Below are 19764 nucleotides of genomic sequence, written 5' to 3' on the forward strand. Positions count from 1 at the left end.
TCAGACTAAGTAGCCTCATGCAGTCTCATGCTTCATGTTCTTGCTGAGCTCTTTCTCCCTTGAATATATTGTTGTAAGCTGACGAGACACAGGAATTCCTTATCTTGTCAAAGGTCATACAATTGTATATCTTGTTCTCTGCTGTTCTCTTCTGTTCTCTCCTTATCATGGCTACCCTATAACCCAGTTCTTGTATTATAAACAATAGTGCTAAGAGAAGAAATGTTGAGGATTGCAACCCCATGCGGGAGGAAGAGGAGGAGCCGTTTCATATATGTCACAATGTCTATAAAACCAATGTGCTAATGTAAATCGGGGCTTCTGGCTCTTTGGAAATGATTCCAGCCTTAAGCCCGCGCGTTAAATAAAGAATCTCTTTTTCCTTCACTCCGTGGTCTCTCTGACTCAGGGTTCTGCAACAGTAGTCTTGGACTTGGGGTTGAAGACTCCCAAAGAGGACTGCGAGAACCACTCATCTGGGGAGTCTCAGCACTTCATGGCTGCCATGACAACCATGGGGCATGACATCTGCCCAGCAAAGGAATTGGGGCACACTCTAGTTTTCTCAGCTGAACAGGAGGATGGGGATCTGAAAGTGGGGGATTTGACATCTATTCCTACTGAACTTTAGACTGTCAGTGACTTTAGCCCTTTGCAAGAGTGGAAGACCTCAGGAATGATCTGCACCCCTCTGGAATTAAGAGGGCTCTGGAGGATTTTCCAGTGGTTATGGTTGTTGCTCTAGACAAAGCCCTAGTTCAGGGGTGGGGAACCTCATGCCTGCAAAGCTTTTTCAAACCCCGCCCCTTTATCTTTGATCTATCATTTCCCCCAGTATTTTTACGGGGAAGGAGGTGTTGGCTACTGGAATCCTGCTGGACACTAAAAATGGCTCCTGTTCTCAGTGATCAGTGGGAAACTGCTCTTATCAGTGGAGGCTGGTGGCTCCGATGTCAGTGAGGTGGTGAATCCGCTCCAGGTTTCAGTCAGAACTAGTCAGAACACTAAAGGAACTATCTAAGGTATGATAAATAGCTCCTTTTGGGTTCTGATTGAAAGCTGGAGTAGATTCACCAGAGACATTGGAACCACCAGCCTCTATTGGCTCTTATCTCGGATCAGCTGGTGATGAGAGAGAAGCACCTTTCCCTACTGAACACTGAAAAACACTCCCTTTCTCAGAATTCAAATTGCATTGCTCAATCTTATTATTGTAAGCTGCCTTGGGAAGCTCCTGCCTTGAAAGACAGCCTAGAAATATTTTAAATAAATAAATAAATAATATTTCCGCTATTTGAAAATGCTGTTGATTGATTTCTTTCTCTACAGTGGGACTCAGGCTCCAATGCTACACCCACATAAATCGCATTCAACTCAATGGAACTTACTTCATGTATAGAATTGCACTGTTACTCTCTAAGTAAGTGTATTTAGAATTGCAGGCATGCAGGTAATCCTACACATGTCACTTAGAATTAAATTGTATTGAGTTCTATGGAATTTATTCCAAGTTAAATTTGAATAGGATTGCAGCCTGAGTCCCACTGAACTTACAGGAATTTACTTTTGAGTAAACTTGCTTAGGATTGCAAGTTTACTCAAAACTTGAGTGTTAAACTGCCTTTCTTCTGAGTGATGTATAGGATTATGTTGCATGACTGTTTTCTAGGGGTGCACGAAACCCCACTCACCTGTGTCCTCCGGGGGTCCTCCGGGGGGGGAGGGTTCCGTTCCTCCCCCCCCAGAATCTTCCCTGGCTGGCGGATGCCATTTGCATCCCTGCTCTTTGCTGTGATAGGCTACATAAGTATTTATGTAGCCTATCATGGCTAAAGGAGGGATGCAAATGGCGTTCCCTACGCAGGACACCATTCGCAGCCGCACACCGGAGCAGGAGACTGCAGTGGCCGGATCCGGACCCGCCAGAGGCAGGTAGGATCCAGTCCGTGGGGACTTCACACGGTGGGGAGAGCAGTCCGTTCCACCACAGACTCCGGGGGACTGGAGTCTGTGGCAGAATTCTTCGCCATCCCTACTGTTTTCCCACAGTTGTGTGTGGGTCTTCCCACCCCTATGTGAGGTTTCAATTGATTTAGGCTTAGGGAGCAATCCTATCGAGATAGGCGGCTGCCTCCGAACTCATAGGCGACTGCCTATCCAAAGGAGGACAGGAGAAGCACGGAGGGGATCATTCCCTCCCTGCTCCTCCTGCCCTGCTTTTCTGGCCAGACAGAAAAGTTATGAACTCTCTGACATATTTGGACATGACAAAGAATTTATTATGGTACAATGGGAATAAGTGCAACTGGGGGGGAAATCTAGTTAAATTGAACTTGTCATCAAATGACAAGTCTGAATCAGTCTTTAGATTGTCATCAATATTCATATACTTGATCTTCAAAACAATCAAATCTCAAGCATTCCAAGAGATTATTGAGCTGAGTGCTTTAGAAGACATGAATCTGGCATCCAAGAAGGTAGCAGATCTGCCTGGATATGGTCAGTTTAGAAATCTGAGATCACTGAACATAGAAAGATGATATGGGAGGAGAGATGTAAATTTTCCAGAAATTTTGAAGCCATGGAAAAAAACAGGGTTTCCCTGGGGAAATTTTGGGGAAAATATGCAATACTTTTAAAAGTGATCTTTACAGATATAAAGTCACTTTACATTGATAAAGAGCACTGAAAAAAAGGATTTTTTTTTCTTTAGGAACATAAAATGCATTATACAATGTAGAAGTTGGTTTGCTCATTAAAATTAAAAACATTTAAAAATAAACTCAGTAAATGTATAATTATTATCTGAATAAAATATGTATTTTAATATACCAAACATGATAATTTTATGAGCAAAGTTATACATAACACATTTTAGGGCACAATCTTATGGCCGCTAGTCGGCAGCTAGACAGCCATAGGATAGGTCGGTTCCGGGGAACCAACCTCGGAGCCCACACTCTGAGGTCAGTTTGTGGAGAACTGAACCCCACCCCCTCCCGCAATCGCCTCGTAGGCAGCACAGATTGGCCCCACGCTCCACACTCATAAGAGCAGTGTGGAGCGACAAAAACAGGGCGTTCCGGAGGGCAGGGCGGGGAAGTCGGAAATCCAGTATGACACATCCTATGTGTTGTCCGGTCGCTGCTTCCCATGCTCCGAGGTCCCATGGCTAGAAAGACGAAATTGACTGTCTAGCTGCTAAAGCAGGGCTGTGGGAGCGAGGAGGAGATCCACTCTTCACCACTCCTCCCGCCCTGCACTGGATAGGCGGTTGCCCCTGGGGTCGGAGGCGGCCGTCGATCTTGATAGGATTGCTCCCTCCAGTTCTTATTTTATATCTGATCAGAGGGAAGTTTAGCAAGTCAACTCTGAAACATCTGAATCATTCTAGAAGCCAGACGAAGCAGAAAGAGCTGGAGAGGCAGAGGAAGACTGGTGCACAGCATCCTTTTTGTGAGGAACTAGCTGTGGTGGAGTTTAGGAAAATCTGGCCTGAAGAAAATGCTATTGATCGTTTATTTAGCTGGGGAAGACTCTCTTACCTATTAGGAATGGTAACCAAGCATATTACTTAAGAACCTTTAGCAATCCCAACCTATTATTTGAAGAGTGACATTTTATTCCCTTTTGTAAATAATTGTCCTTAATAAACATCTTACATTTTGTTCATTCTGAAAGGTTGTCTCTAATGGTGGTGTCAGTTCTATTCCTACTGAGTTCCTTTTAGGTACAGAGGATTTATTTTGGTGGCAGCTGGTAAACGTTTCATAGCTGAGACCAAATTCCTTAATGGTGAGGTCTATTTGGGAACTTTATTAAAAACTGGCAGTGAGTTCCAATGATACAAGCCTCAAAGTTTTTTAAAAAGTAAACATATTTGTATACAGCAGTACTTATTGCCACCAGCAATAATTTGGATGCCAGCAATCTCATAAATCCTTTGGTAACCAAACACAGTTTCATGGAACTTTCATGACAAGATTAATTTCAAATATTGCAAGCAATTAACACTAATTTTTTTAAAAGTAACTGTGTTTTGCTGTTCCACACTCTTGCCCTAGAGATGATTCACTCATCTTTTTCAGTGGTTAAATTGACACCTCCAGCAACTGAAAATTAACAGCCTAACTACAGCCACTTCCTCCATGCCCTTCTGTTGTATGGGGATGGGGGCATCACTTGCAGGCACATTGTGAGAGAAGAAGACAAGCAAGGAGCAGACCATTCTTTGAGTTAGACATAGTACGTCCCATTGTAGGGGAGACAAAAAATTAGAAGTCTTTGTTTTGCTTTGGTGGTGGCAGACTAAGGCGATGGCAATAATGGGCAATGGCTGCTGACAAGCTCAGTAGTGCACTAGGGATCAATAATGTAAAACAGGTGGGGAACCTGTGGCCCTCCAGATGTTGTTGGACTCCAACTCCCATCAGCCCCAGCCAGCATGGCCTATGGTCAGTTGTATTGCTTTCGGCGCCTCCTGAAGACATTGTTCTTTCGAGAGGCCTTCCCTGAGTGACTAACCGCTGTTTATTAAGTTCAGAATCTGTGCTTTTAAAATGTTTTAACTGCTGTAACTATGGGGTTCTATTCTTTTATCTTGTTGTTCACTGCTCCAAAATCTTTGATGTGGAATGGTATATAAATATTGTAAATAAATAAAATAAATAATGGGAGTCGTAGCCCAACATATAGTCCACAGGTCCCCCACACCTGTAAAAGAACTGGAAAAGCAGCGATGATGGTGATGGTGTACCTTAAATATCCAGAAGTGGGAAGAGAAATGTAAAGGATTCTTTCTTGGGCTAGCCCAAACCTTAACTTGGGATGCAAACGCGTGTAAACTTCAGGTCCTCGTGAAGCTGCGTTTTGAATAAAGATGTGGGAATCAAGAACCAACCGACTTCAGAGTCCTACCTGCCAAAGTCCCCAATTTTCGGAAGTACGGGCGGGGGGAGGTAAAGAAAAGGTCACATAACGCGCGGGCAAGTTTGGGCCTCTTGTTCCCGCCCTTCTTGTGGGGAGGGAAGTGGAGGGGGGAGGCGCCCTTCCTCCTGAGCCTTCCACTCCAGTAAAGGTTCTCGACGTACAGCCAAAACAGATCACGGGCAACCGTAGCTAACAACTAGACGCTTGGGCTTTACGGCGCCTAGAAGAGAATTCTGTTTGGACTGCGCTTTCCCCCTGTGACCAGAAGGCGTTCTCCGTCTTCTTCGGGGCCGCGCGCTTTCGTCCTCCTTGTGTGCCTGCCATCAGATACCTGCCTCATCAGAAGTAAATCCCATGGACCTGGATGAGAGTTACGCCCAAATAAGTGAGTACAGGACTGCAGCCTTACAGCGCAGTCCTATACCTGTCTACTCAGAAGTTTGCAACCCATTTTTCACTTATCTGGGTGTAAGTCCCACCGAGGGTAAAGGGGCTTACTTCTGAGGAGGCAGCTATCGGATTCTGCTGTGAAATCAGTTTCACTTCCGTTTTCTCTACCGCGTTCTGAAGGTGTGGCGCAGCTGCACAGCTTGTCTTTCCGTCCTTCACAGCTCGGAACTGACAAAAAGCCTTAAAAAAAATTTTTTTTAAGCCGCTTTAGCCGTGCCACATTATTTTTCTTAAATCCACTGATAGTGCAATGCATTACATGTTTACTCCGAAGTCCACTGAGTCTTAGACTGCTATCCTGTGCATGTTTAGACAGGTAAAAAAGTCCCATCCTGAGAGCTGTAGGACTTTTTTCTCTCTATCTAAACATGTATAGGATTGAGTTCTTAATAGTGCAATCCTGTATATACCCACTCAGAAGTAAGTCTCATTGAATTCAGTGGGGCTGCCTCCCAGGTAAGAACGTATTGGATTGCAGGTTATCAAAGCAATCCTATGCATGTCTGCTCAGAAGTAAGCCCCACTGAGTTCAGTGGGGCCTACTCCCAGGTAACTGGGTATAAGAGTTCATCCTAAGGGCTCTATCCTATGCATGTAGGACTTTTTTCTGCCTAAAGATGCAGAGGATTGTGCCCTAAATGTGTTTAGGACTGTAGCCTTGGGCTGGTTGGCCACTCTGTGAACAGAATGCTGGACTAGATGGACCCTTGGTCTGATCCAGCATGGTGTTTATGATCTTATGCACTTGCCTGGGAGTAAGGCCCATTAAATGCAAGGGAACTTACTTCTGATTAGACATGCATAGGATTGCACTGTCTGATTATCTACTGTTAAAATACATCTGCATTTATAATGGCTATCCTGCTGTTACTCTATTTAGGTGTTAATTTAACATTAATTAGATCCTTAAAATGCATTATTGCTAAAACATTATAAAGAGAAGAGCAAACAGGTGCTTCCAGATGAGGCTTTTATTCAATGACCATGCCTCATTCACGGAATTTTAGATAGTCCAGATGATGTTGTCTTCTCTTTTTAACCCTGCTGTGGTTTCCTACCACTTCTTCTGTCTTTTTTCTGATCAGAGAAGAAAATCTGTTAAGAAGGAAAAGACAGAGTATCTACATGATGCTTTCTAATTAGTAGTGCTAGGAGCCCTCCATTCTGGAAGCACCCGATGTGGTGCAGTAGTTAAGAGTGTTGGACTATGATCAGGGAGATGCTGGTTCAAATCTCTATTTTATTTTTTATTTTTTTATTTTATTGCATTTATACCCCGCCTTTTTTCCTCTTGCAAGGAACCCAAGGCGGCTTACATTATCCTCCTCCTCTCCATTTTATCCTCACAACAACAACCCTGTAGGTGGGTTGGGCTGAGAGTCTGTGACTGGCCCAAAGTCACCCAGTGAGCTTCCATGGCCGAGTGGGGACTAGAACCCAGATCTCCCAGCTCCCAGTCCAACACTCTTGCCACTACACCACACTGGCTCTCTAGTCAGCTCTGAAGGCCACTGGGTGGTGACCTTGGACCAGTCACTCTCTCTTTATAGGGTTGTTATGAGGAGAAAACCTGAGGAAAACAATGTGTACTGTCTTGAGCAATTTGGAGGGCGGGTAGGAGAAATATCACAGAATTGGTATAATGGTTAGAATGTCAGATTCAAAACCTGGCTAGGAAGTTGGGCCAGTCATTATCTCAGACAGGAACCTCTCCCTACACTAGCCTGAGGGTGACTTAAGATAATCAGGGAATGATACCGCAGGTACATTATGTGTCAACAGAGGGAGAGAGCCTTTTCTGTTGCTGTCCATCTCCCCCCCCCCCCGGTTATCGAATACCCTATGGAGATGCAACTGGTGCCAACACTGCAATTATTTCAGAGTCTGCTCAAAACCGTTTTCTTTACCCAGACATTTCAATGGGTTAGCTTTTTCTGTTGTATCTATTTGATGTGTTTTTGTTTTTATCATGACAATGTGATTTCAGTGTTTTTTGTAGAATTCTGTATTTTAATCCCATTGTACATTGCTCTGGTATCTGCAATGGTGAATGGCTTTCAAAATGTTTTCATAAATAAACCTTCACAGGATTGTTGGGAGCATAAAGGGTGGGGGTGGGGTGGGGAGGGGGAGATCGCTGTTATGAATGCCACCTTGAGTTCCTTGGTGGGATAGAAATATGATATATAAAGTTACATTATAAATATTCAGTATACAATGGTTATCAATAATATTGGCGTCATACTCCTACACATTTTAAGGGGTGCTTAAAGGGGAACCACCATAATGAGCTCTAGGTGTATTGGTGAAAGCAAACATCTTTCACGAATAGGTCATTCACAAGTATGGCATTACTTTTTCTTTCATTTCCCCCTGATGTTCTCAACCCACTCTGCCCCCCATACCGTTTCCTAATAATTTTATAAGAGGAAGTTGTTTAACAAACTACCCCATTCTCTGTTAGTTCTCTGCTACAGCAGCTTTTCCCTAAGACATCTCTGGTTCAGGTGAGTGGAAAGGAGGCTTCTGAGATACTTAAGCCTTAGAGTGGAATCCCTGTGGATGACATCTTCTAACTCTGTTTAGGACTAAGAATCCCTTATGAGTTTGGAGACCCCCTGGGCTGGCTGGTAAGGGTAAAATTCTGGCAGAAAGGACAGATTGCCTTTCTCAGTCAGGAGTACACTCTTGGAAAACAGTTGGTGTTTCTCTGGGGCAAAGTGTCTAAGGGCTAAAGTAGACAAGGTGACAGAAATTGGTGAGCCGATCTCCTGTTTCTCAAAATGCTGACAAAAAGCAGCTGTATGGGGAGGGGGGCACAATTCAAATTGAAATGAAGGCACTAGAGGACTGGGGGATTAAACGTTTTCCCACCATGCCATTTCCCCAATGAACTCCCTGCTGTATGACCTGTAAGGAAATGTATGTTCACCTTCCCAAGCTTTGCACCCTCCAATTGTTTTGGAATACACCTCCTGTCACCCCTGACTATGCTGGCTAGTGCTGATGTGAGTTGTAGTCCAAACCATCTGGAGAGCACCAGGTTGGGGAAGGTTATAGCCCACCAAAGGTGCCTGCACATAAGGGAGGGGCCCCTCAGCCTAAAACAGATGGTAAGCCCCTCCCCTCCCTGGTGGTGCCACCAGGGAACACTAATGGCGTTCTGCTCATCTCTGCCTCCCCCCTGGATGCAGGGGGAAGGTACTTCTAATCCTCATATTGACCCAGACTGCTACTCCTTATCTTAGGGCGTAAGATCCAATCCAGCTACACTGACAACTTGCCATTTCCTCAGAGAAACTTACCCCACCCCTCCATTGACGGTTGGGATGTTTATGAAAATACCATGTCATCATGACCGCTCAGTCAGTGTTAGGCATTGTACTGACAAAAGTACAATACAATAGAAATAATAATTGTTTTTCAGTGGAAGTAGAAATACATTGACCTGTAAAACTGATTGACAGCACTAAGAATCGCTCCTGATACATTATTCAGTATACAGGTGAATTAATAATATATTATCAAATTAAATGAGATATTTAAATTAACTTTAGGCTTTTTATTGTACCAATGAGTGTTAGAAAATGGATTTAAGATAAGGAAAAAGAGAAGCTGCCATCCATGTGTTAAGTAGTACACACAAACACACATAGTTGCTAGGGCTGTGCAGTCCCCCCGATCTGCTTCGGATCCTCTGAAGTGACCCCTATCTGCTTTGGACCAATTCGGACCCCCTCTCCTCCAACTCGGATCCGAATCCAAAGTGAGATTCGGATATCTGCATCGGCCGTTTTTGGTGTTTTCCCATTGACTTGCATGGGAAAACACAAAGTCATAACTTTTTCAGTTTATATGATACAGTCATGTAATTTGGGTACCTCTCAACGTCCCTGGAAAGGAGGCCACCTGCAAAATTTCAGACAGTTTGGCCCAGTGGTTTTTTTTGGTAGGCGGAGTTAAAAACTGATGTTTTCCACAGAAACTCTCAAAACAAAGAGCTGTAACTTCTCCCCGTTTCCACACATGTGCGTGACACCTTGGCCCCTCCCAGCCTTCCTCGAGGGCATCGCACCTGCCAAAGCCCAGGCAGTTTGGCCCACTGGCTTGTGCGCTAGGCGCAGGTGAAATTTGATGTTTTCCACCAAAACTCCCAAAGCAAAGAGCTATAACTTCTCCCCATTTCCACAGATTAGCATGAAACCTTGGCCCCTCCCAGCCTCCCTCGAGGGCACCCCACTTGCCAAATTCCAGGCCGTTTGGCCCACTGGCTTGTGTGCTAGGCACAGGTTGGATTTGATATTCCCAGAAACTCAGACCAAACTCAGAAGGGAAAGTGTGTTGAAGCAGAGGTCCCTAATCTGTGCTGCAGGTTTCTTTGACGTGCAAAACAACCCTTATTCAGAAGAATCACTGGCTCAGTCTCTCTATGGCTGAATACACACATTACCTCGCAGGCAGACTCGAAGATGTAATTTTTTTTTATCAGCTTTTGTTTATTTCTAGCACACTAATTTATTTCTAAATTAGTATTTTGAACGTATTTTACCCAATGGTTGCTGCTCTGGGTGCAGCTAAAGTTTGATTTTCTCCACAAAAACTAGGGGTGGGAAAGACTGTGGGGAAGAGGGTGCTGTCATCGTCGTCTTGGACATTTCTGCTTATAAGACGGCTCTACCACCTCCAAGGTGACTGAAACCTGGAGGAATGACAGGACAAGCACAAGTCAAAGCCAGAGGCCAAATCCTTTCTGGAGAAGAAGAAATGTTTGAACAACGGGGCTCCACTGAGCCGGTATGCATTTAAGTGAAAGCTCGGAGGTGGGCAGAGGGAGGCAGGCAGAGGCTGGGGGGCTGGCGGATGACAGCAGAGGCTGGCGGGCTGGTGGAGGCCGATGGAGGCTGGCGGGCTGGCGGAAGCTGATGGAGGCAGGCGGGCTGGTGGAGGCCGACGGAGGCCGGCGGGCTGGCAGAGGCCGGAGGAGGCCGGTGGGCTGGCAGAGGCCGGCGGAGCCTGGTGGAGGCAGGCGGGCTGGCAGACCCTGATGGGTAGAATGGCCTACCCACTCCTGACTCCTGTTGTTACGGACAAGGATCATCCATGGGAGGGAAACTCCAGTGCTGTGGAGGGGGGAACCGTGCCAGACTCTTCAAAGGGCACTGACTCCAAGGGAGGGAATGGGTCGAGGAGATTAAAATACAGTACACATAGTCCCCATCTGGGATGACTGCACTACAAATCCTTTAATGAGGTTCCACGGTGACAAGAGGGCAAATCTGTTGCCCAGGAGTCGGTGAAGTAAAACAGTGCCGGACTGTACGACCCATTCTGGTGAATGAGTAACAATCTTGGAGGGGAAGTTGGGTGCCAGCAGCCAAGGTATTACAAGATACAATAGCATCGTTGCATGACATGGAACATATCGTTGCTGCTTCTGGAGAAGCAGAGATACGCAAGACTGGATTTTTAAAAATCTAAAGGGACGGAATTAACAGACAAAAACGATAAGGAAATAGAATGGAGAAAGCAGAAGTGACGGTCGACGTTAAACAACAAATGCAACCTTTACCAGAGTCCAAGCAACATGAACAAACAAACACAGGAATGGCGAGGGAGGGGGGAGCGTAGCAGCAACGAGTGAGGAAAAGCTATGTTAGTTTGAAAGAATATGGAAAGGAGAGATAAATATATCTAATACAAATAACAAACAAGTTGGAGGTAGAAAGAAATAGGAGAAGGCAGCGGGAAGGGGTGCTGCAAAGACACCGTCCCAAAGGGGATGGACAAGCAAGAAGCAAGGGAAGGTTCCCACTTCAACCAAGCTGTTCCCTTTTAATTTAAATATTGAGAAAAGCCTAATGGTGATCAAAAATGAAAAAATAGAAGGAAGAACTCCAAGGAATGGATGCATGCGCGCGCACACACACACAATCATCTACCCATAGACCAGCCCTCTCCCAAAGACACAGCTAGCATAATAACCAAATGCAGCCTTTCGCTGAAGTATATATGTATACTTCATATATCTTTATATATCTAATCTAATTATCTATATCTAATTTAGATCATATATCTAAAGTATATATCTTTAATGAGCTTCCGTCGTGCATTAAAAACGTGGTTGTTCAGGCAGGCATTTGGGGTGGGTTAGGGTATTTAAAAAAAAAAATTATGGTAGAATTTTATTGTTTTAAATTGTTTTATGGTGTGTTGTACATCGCCCAGAGTGGCTGGGTGACCAGCCAGATGGGCGATTAATAAATTAAATAAATAAATAAATATATACCCCCTTCCTCCACTACTCTCTCTGATTGGAGAGTGCTGGTGTCGGTTCTGGCTGAGAGTTCCTATTCGCCAAAGCACACTCCCTCCTCCTCCTGCGCTCGCCTTCCTGCGTCCGCTCACCTTCCCACTCCCTCCTCTTCCTGTCCCTCTACGTGACCTTTCAGAAGCTGATAAATTTTCAAGACAGTATGTCTAGACTGCTCAAGCATTAAGTAGAGCTCTGAATATACGAGGCAGAGGAGGCTTTTCGTGGGGGGGCTTCGTGGGGGGGTGCTTTGCCCCAGGGTGCCTCGGTACTGCTCTGACCCACCTCGTATCACAAGGATTTTACTCTGAATAAGCCCGCTTCGCCTTGTTATTTGGGCTTCGTGATGAGCTGGTGCACAGCCCTAATTAGGCTGTGCTGGTGAGCACATTCTCTGCAGGATAGAATAGCCCTGATCCCTAGATGAATTTACACATAAATAGGCAGCTACCTGCTGATCAGATGGCTAGTATGATGTGCTGTTACAGCTCGAATCATATGTTTGACAGGTAAAGGTGGATTAAAAAATAAGGCTTCTGTGATATTGAAGCTGAGGGTATTAATTATTCTATATAGTTTCTGATTCATCGATCAGAACCTCACACTAAGCAGCTACCAGTGCTAGATATAATGTACGCAGTTTCATGGCTGGATCGTGTGCACGGCATATGCCTCTGTGTGTGATTCAGCAGGAGACGCATGCCCCTGATGTGTTGGGGAAGCCTTCGGTGATTGAATTTGAGCAAATCATTCTTGTAAGGTTGCACTATACTTTGAATATTAAAAATGCCACATATGCCCAAATGATGTATTTCAGAAATGTGTGACATGGTAGTCCAATGGCGGTTTTAGAATAGGAAAACTCACTTCTGATAGAGGTAACATAGATGAAAAGGAACTGCGGGAGAGGGAGGGAACTTTTCCTAGCCCCTATCTTCTCCCCATTCTCAGCCTCGGGAGCTTTTCTGTCTGCTGGGTTCAAAATTCTAGTTCGTTGAAACCAACGCCTTTGAAATTCTTCAGCAAGGCAAGGAAGGCTGTTCCCGATGAGGGACTTTGAGCTGTCTGTCTCCTCATTTGCCACCTAATAGCAGATTAAATACTTCTAAACAAAGAGTACAACTAGGATTGTTTCGTGGGTTGCTGTCTAGGTTTTATACTAACAAGAATTAGTACAGGAAAATCTTATTTGATCCATTTATCATTTTTATTAGAAATATACTTATAGCATTGCATTATAATATAACTTGCATATAAAATATTTTTATTGTTAAATGGAGCATCATTAAAGATCCTTAGATCTTAATAGCTTAAAAAGAAATAGAATTTTGTTCTTAGACTTCTAAGTCTTAATTCCTTAAAAAGGAGAGATCTCATACTAAGTACTGAGTTCCCTCTTCAGTACTGAATAGGCTATTCAGCTAACAGGTAAGGTGGTAAGCTTCTAAGAAGCTCCTGCATTGTAAAATCAGCCCATATTTATACTATTTTTGTATAGCAATTACCTCATAACTAATATTATGAACTATCCCATAAATTAGGGCTCACAGTCTTAATTATTTTTTATTATGAAATGTACTTAAAACATTTGAACATACTTACATGTACGCCTTTCAGACTAGATAAGATCAATTTTGAATTATACCTTTGAGAAGATAAATCTTTACCAAAATTTGTTAATTAAACCAAAGTCAATAATTTTTTCTAGACATCTGTATATCAAGGTTTTTGATGTGTATACTTTACACAATATTTTTTGCTCATTAAGATAAGCGAAAACTTTTAAGTAGACGTTTGACTTGAAATTGTACAGTCTCGCACCTGTTCATTACTCAAATACACTTTTGGCCCAAGTGATAGAGCTTTAAATGAGCATTTTCTCTTTGGATACTATCCAGGTCATCTTGACCATTATTTTTATGCCAGTTACTCAGAATACACTGCGAATCCTTCTTGTGTCTCTGTATCTTCTCTTTAATACAATTTAATACAATACTTCTTTAGTGATTTACATTTTCAAATCCTTAATAATCTATCATTAATATTTAGCATTTGTATTCCATAATAAGACATCTTATATTGTTTTAAGAAAGGTGGGTTAGCATTTTTTTCAATAGTCTTCCCAGCATGTCTAACAAAGCAAAATCAACGATTTCCTAAAATCCATGACAGGCATGAGTGTGGGGGAATTTTAGAGCAGCAAAATGGCAGGCAGGGTAAGGGATTAATGATGACTGCCTCTTAGGCTGCAAACGTGTACACATTTACCTGGCAGTAAGTCCCATTGAACTCAGTAAAGCTTACGTCTAAGTAAAACATATATGATCACATTGTTAATTTCCCTAATTTCAGTTTCTCTGCCTTCAGGGATGGGAGAGCTTTAATAACTGCTTTTATTTTAATTTCTTTCTCTTAATTTTTAAAACAGCAAAATACCACTGTTTTGCTATAAAAATGAATCAGTGCTGACAGTCTTAATTATCTAATCAGGATTGCACATATATTTCCTGATCCAGCAATTGGTCCTTGTAGTACATTCCCACCATGCACACCACATCTGTTATGACAAAGCCTTGCTCTACTAACTAGATAAATGAAAGTGTTCTACCTTCAGTTGTAAAACTTGCTATCAGTTATAAATGATGATTTGTGTTTTTTTGGTAACATGTCTGATGAAAGCTTTGAAAGGAGACAGGAACAACCCCACCCCCACCCCAAATAATAGAATCTGATTATAATCAGAATAAATTTCTTAAGTATGTTTCCCCCCCACACCCAAATTCTCTATTCTCATGGTGGTCATCAACTGAAATAAATTTGAATTAAGGATGCTCAACCTCTAAGAATAATAGGTGTTAAAATTTGTTTTGAATTCCTTAAATTAATTGTATTAACATTCTTTTCACAGGATTGTGTCAGTCTGCACAGATGAAAGTCACCAATAATCACTAATTTAAGCAACCTTCGTGCACTATGGCAGATAGAAGAAGCCCAATCACCAACAGTTTCCTTAGTGCCTTCATCTTCACAATAACCTTCTGGACTAATATCCAACCCTCTGTGGAACATGGATTGACTACAGATTATTCCAACAGATTCCTAGCTGCTGTTCCTAAGAACATACTAGCACACAGAACAGTGTTGGACTTGTCACATAACAATATCTCTGAACTACAGATTTCTGATTTTAGTTCACTTTCCAGACTGCAGGCACTAATTCTGTCTTATAACCTCATCAGACTGCTTGACTTCAGTGTTTTCCAGTACAATAAAGACTTAGAATATCTAGATGTATCTCACAACAACTTGCAGACTCTTTCTTGTCATCTTATTCCAAGTCTCAGGCACTTAGATCTCTCTTACAATAACTACAGAGCCATGCCCTTATGCCCCAAGTTTGGCAAAATGGTGAAGCTGGAATATCTTGGCCTCAGTGTTAGAAGAATACAGAAATCCGATTTTGGTGTTCTTGCTCATTTACAACTGGATACTCTGTTCTTGGGCTTAGAAGACCTCTCTGAATATGACACTGGAAATCTTCCAGTATTCAATGCAAAGACCCTTCAGATTGCATTCCCCGAAAACAGTGATTTGCATGTGCTGTTGGATCTAAAACTCAGTGTAACAAAAAGTTTAGAGCTGTCAAGTATCCAAGAGAAAGACATCAGTGACTTAAGAACATTCTTGTCAAAACTTACCAAAGATGCCACATTACTAAACCTAACACTGAACAATATACAGTGCAAATGGGAAGACTTCATTGACATCCTTCAGAGTGTGTGGGAATCAACCATTGAATATTTTGTTATCTCCAATGCACCACCATTGGAAGTTCCTAACACAATAAATTTTAATGCGACTGAAACTTCAATCAAAGTTTTGACAATTAAGCAGATTCCATTTACTACATTTTTTTCTGCCCCAACATATATGTATGCACTGTTTGCAGATATGAACATTACAGCCTTAACCATTTCTGATGCAGGTTTGATACACATGCTTTGCCCTTCCAAATTTAGTCATTTTACTTACTTATGTTTTTCAAATAATAGCTTAACAGATGCTGTTTTTAAAAACTGTAACAATTTAGTCCTCCTTGAAAAACTTATTTTACGAAGTAATCAGTTTAAAGACCTAACTGAAGTGAGCTTAATGACAACTCACATGAACTCTCTGAAATATTTGGACATGAGCAAAAATTTATTACAGTATAAAGACAATGCAAATAAGTGCAGTTGGGGAGAACAACTAGTTAAACTTAACTTGTCATCTAATGCGTTGTCTGAGTCAGTCTTTAGATGTTTGCCAGTCAATATTCAAATGTTGGATTTACAAGACAACCAAATTTTAAGTGTTCCTAAGGAGATTATTGAGCTGAACAATTTGGAAGAGCTCAATTTGGCTTCCAATAAGCTAACTGCATTGCCTGGCTGTGGTCATTTTAGTCATCTCAGATTACTAAACATAGAAAATAATTCCCTTCTCTCTCAATCTTCTGAGTTTTTCCAAAGCTGTCAGCATATCAACACTTTAAAAGGAGGACACAATCCATTCATGTGTTCCTGTGAATTAAGACCATTAATTAATCTTGAAAAACAAGGATCTATGGAGCTGATTGGCTGGCCGGACTTTTATGTGTGTGAATACCCACACCACTTCAAAGGAACTCTTTTAAGAGATTTTCACATATCTGAACTTGTTTGCAATGTGAATCTTTTGATTACTGTAGTTGTAATTGTTACAGTGGTCTTATTGGTTGCTGTTTCCTTCCTCTGCATCCGTTTTGATATTCCATGGTATTTGAAAATGATGTGGCACTGGAGTCGAGCAAAACACAGGATCTGGAAGAGCAAGCCTGAAGATATCCCCGGCAGCATACAGTTCCATGCTTTTATCTCTTACAGCGAGCGTGATTCTGGCTGGGTGAAAAATGTTCTGATTCCAAATCTGGAGCGAGAGGATGCATCCACACGTATCTGCCAGCATGAGAGGAACTTTGTTGCAGGCAAGAGCATTGTTGAGAATATAATTGACTGCATTGAGAAAAGTTACAAGTCCATCTTCGTGTTGTCTCCCAATTTTGTGCAGAGCGACTGGTGTCATTATGAGCTCTACTTTGCCCATCACAAGTTATTCAGTGAGAATGCGGACAGTTTAATCCTTGTTTTATTAGAACCAATCCCATCATATATAATTCCTTCCAGGTACCACAAACTAAAAGCTCTCATGGCGAAGAGAACGTACTTGGAGTGGCCGAAAGAGAAAAGCAAGCATGGACTTTTCTGGGCTAATCTTAGGGCATCTATTAATATTAAGCTCCCCCTATCTAATGAAATGAATGAATTGTAGATGTCAGTTTTTGTTATCTGATCTAGGACATGAAATAAAGTTGTGTTGTTGTTTTTTAAAGCCCACATTTATCACCAATCAGGATGTATTAGTCAACCAACCATACTACATACAAACAAGGTCAACGAGAAATATATACAATTCTAATTATCAAGAATTAAAAGTCTAGTATTAATAATATTTAAGAATTCAGCTTTAAAAATGATTTAAGAATTTAGATACTAACAATGTAATATCATTATTAACCCCATCAAAACAAAAAGCATGCAGCAAGTCATCTGATCTACCAATCCTTATTACGTGTCCCTTGCCCCCTTAATTGCAATAAATTGCCTTTAAAAGCATATCTGCAAGAGTTTCAGTTTCACCCAAATTAGAAAGCCAAAGTCTTTGCATGATCAGAATTCTTTAAAGGGGTGTTCCATAGATGGCATAGCATTATACCTACTATTTTATATTTGGGCACAGATAACAATCTCAAATAAGGAACACAGTCATCCAGGTTTGGAAATCACAGTTAGAAGCCAAAGGAATGCAGACACAACACGAGGGGGGGAGGGAGAGTGCATTTATTTCTTACATATGTTTTAATTTTCAAATCATACGCCATAAATAAACATCACATACCCATATTAGCAAAAATATAGTCACATCACCCAAACCAATGTAGTATCACAACTACTATACTTAATCCAAATACATTTCATGAAAATAACAACAAAACAGCATCATTATCACATCTAATAGAGAAATCATTCATGTAATTATATGATACAAACATTACATGGTATAAATAGAATGTATGAAATAGAATATCATAAATAGCATTCATAGAATCAATTGCAAGTATTATATAAAAATGGGGGGGAAATCAAGTTATGTAAATTGCATAGATCACAGATAGAATTGCTTAAATAATATAAATGTTTCTATAACTAGCATAAACAGTCTGTACATAAATAGCTACTTAGATACCATAGATAGGACACCTAATATTAACGCCACAATCCTATGCCTGTTTAGACTGAAAAAAAGTTCTACAACTCCCAGCATTCCCCAGCCAGCCATACCCTTGAGAGCTAACATTGGAAACAAATGTTCTACAGGTGCTCAGGAAAATCTGGGGAACCATCCTGGAACAGAGAGTGACGAGAAGTAGGCAACAGGGTACAGAGCTGGTGTCAGTGTTACTGCTGGGCATCTACAGAGACCCGTGTCCCTGCCAATCTTTGGCTTACTGCCAATCTTTTGAGCTTCATTGCCCTGTTGCTTCGCCTCCTTATTGATGTTGCCTGTTTATCTGCCACCTCCAAGTATGAAAGCAATGGGCATAGTGAGGAGAAAGAGCACTAACCTCCACGTTCCTTGTCCTCTCTATCTGGAAGCTGCAAATGCAGACTGGTCCGAGAGGGAGGGGCAAGTGAACAGGCAGCAGCAATAATGGTGGTGAGGAGGAGAATGGTGCACTGAGAGAGGGAGGCCCATCAATAGCATCTGGCCTAAGGGCCCCACAAAACTGGCAGGGTACAAGCAGCCGTTTTCAGACAGCTGCCAACATTCTCCCACTACCTGAGAGAGTACACAGATCCTCTCAGGTACAGCAGGAGTTGATCTATCAATCCCTTAATTCTCTCAAGAAGTATGTGTGTTGGAGACCCATCTCTCAAGGAAAGCTACAGTGGTAGTGTTTGGGCTTGGAACCATGCTCTGTGACACTATAGAATGGCCTTTCTGCCTTCTGCAGTGAGGATCTCTAGCAAAATGAACAGTGTCGGTGGGTTGGGAGATAGTTTCAGACTCCATTGAAAGATCTGAGCTATAGTCCCAGGTTTATAATTCCTGCTCCATCTTCAGGATTGATCCCACAGAAGTGGGAAGTCATGTCTGGGGTGGGTGGGAAGTCATGTCAGGCAGGGATTCAGTCACTGCCCCAGAACCCAGCTGACCTCTGGTCAGAGGAGAGAACTCAAGGGAGACCAGCAAGGAAGCCTCGGAACAGCAACAGGTCAGGTGGTACTCCTTGACTCCACAAACAGTTTTGGGTCAGGTTTGCTCTGTCGGACAGTGGTTCTCATTATCACCAGTGGGATGCAGAAGTAGTCTAGGGGGGACTTGAGAATTCGCCCTCCCTCAATCCCCATATCCACCTGCAAGTGTGACATGTAATCGCCTGCTGACACTGCCTTCCATGAATTATCCAACTGTGACCTTTTCACATGCTAGTAGTAACTTTTTAAACTACTAATGAAATTATTCTATTTGTTTGTGTTTTAGTCATAGCAATAAAATGTATTCCTAATAATACTAATGCAATTTTAAGTATTATCTTCATGTTTTGCAGTTACCATAGCAGTGAAATTTATACTCAACAGTATTATTACAATTTTCAATTATTAGTGGAATTCTTGTTTGTTGGTGTTTTAAAGCCGTAGCAATAAAATTTACTCCCAACAATGCTACTGTAATTTTTATGTCCTTAAAACTTACCATAAATGATAAACATAATAACAGAATGCTTGTAAACATATACATATCCTTTTTGGGGAAAAGTGGGCTTTTTGTTTCTATCAGGATAGGTCCCGCAATAGAGTGATTGGTGGGATGTAAGATATAAATGGTTGTGAACCACTGAAAGGTTCTGTTCTTGCTACTTCATGTGTCTTCTACAGACTGCCTTTGCTTTCCTTCATCTCTGACTTTCCTGCTGCTCTCAACTTGACAGGAGC

At 42.1% G+C, this 19764-nt stretch overlaps 1 protein-coding gene across 3 annotated transcripts; it reads left to right on the forward strand.

Moving 5' to 3' along the window:
- The first annotated feature begins 5017 nt into the window (after positions 1 to 5017).
- Positions 5018 to 19487, forward strand: LOC146344228 (toll-like receptor 6). Of its 3 annotated transcripts, XM_084856944.1 has the most exons (3): positions 5066 to 5314; positions 9984 to 10173; positions 14598 to 19481. In XM_084856944.1, the coding sequence occupies exon 3, from the start codon at positions 14663 to 14665 to the stop codon at positions 17036 to 17038; it is 2376 nt and encodes a 791-aa protein (XP_084713070.1). In that variant the 5' UTR covers positions 5066 to 5314; positions 9984 to 10173; positions 14598 to 14662; the 3' UTR covers positions 17039 to 19481. The 3 variants fall into 3 exon arrangements, with proteins under 3 accessions (XP_084713069.1, XP_084713070.1, XP_084713071.1); XM_084856943.1 differs by lacking the exon at positions 9984 to 10173 and having other exon boundaries at positions 5018 to 5314; positions 14598 to 19487; XM_084856945.1 differs by lacking the exons at positions 5066 to 5314; positions 9984 to 10173 and adding an exon at positions 5482 to 5835.
- Positions 19488 to 19764: the final 277 nt, after the last annotated feature.

The sequence above is a fragment of the Heloderma suspectum genome, chromosome 5, assembly GCF_057233095.1.
Source record: "Heloderma suspectum isolate Gila_16-S chromosome 5, 16-S_ref, whole genome shotgun sequence".
In the NCBI taxonomy this organism is placed as follows: domain Eukaryota; kingdom Metazoa; phylum Chordata; class Lepidosauria; order Squamata; family Helodermatidae; genus Heloderma; species Heloderma suspectum.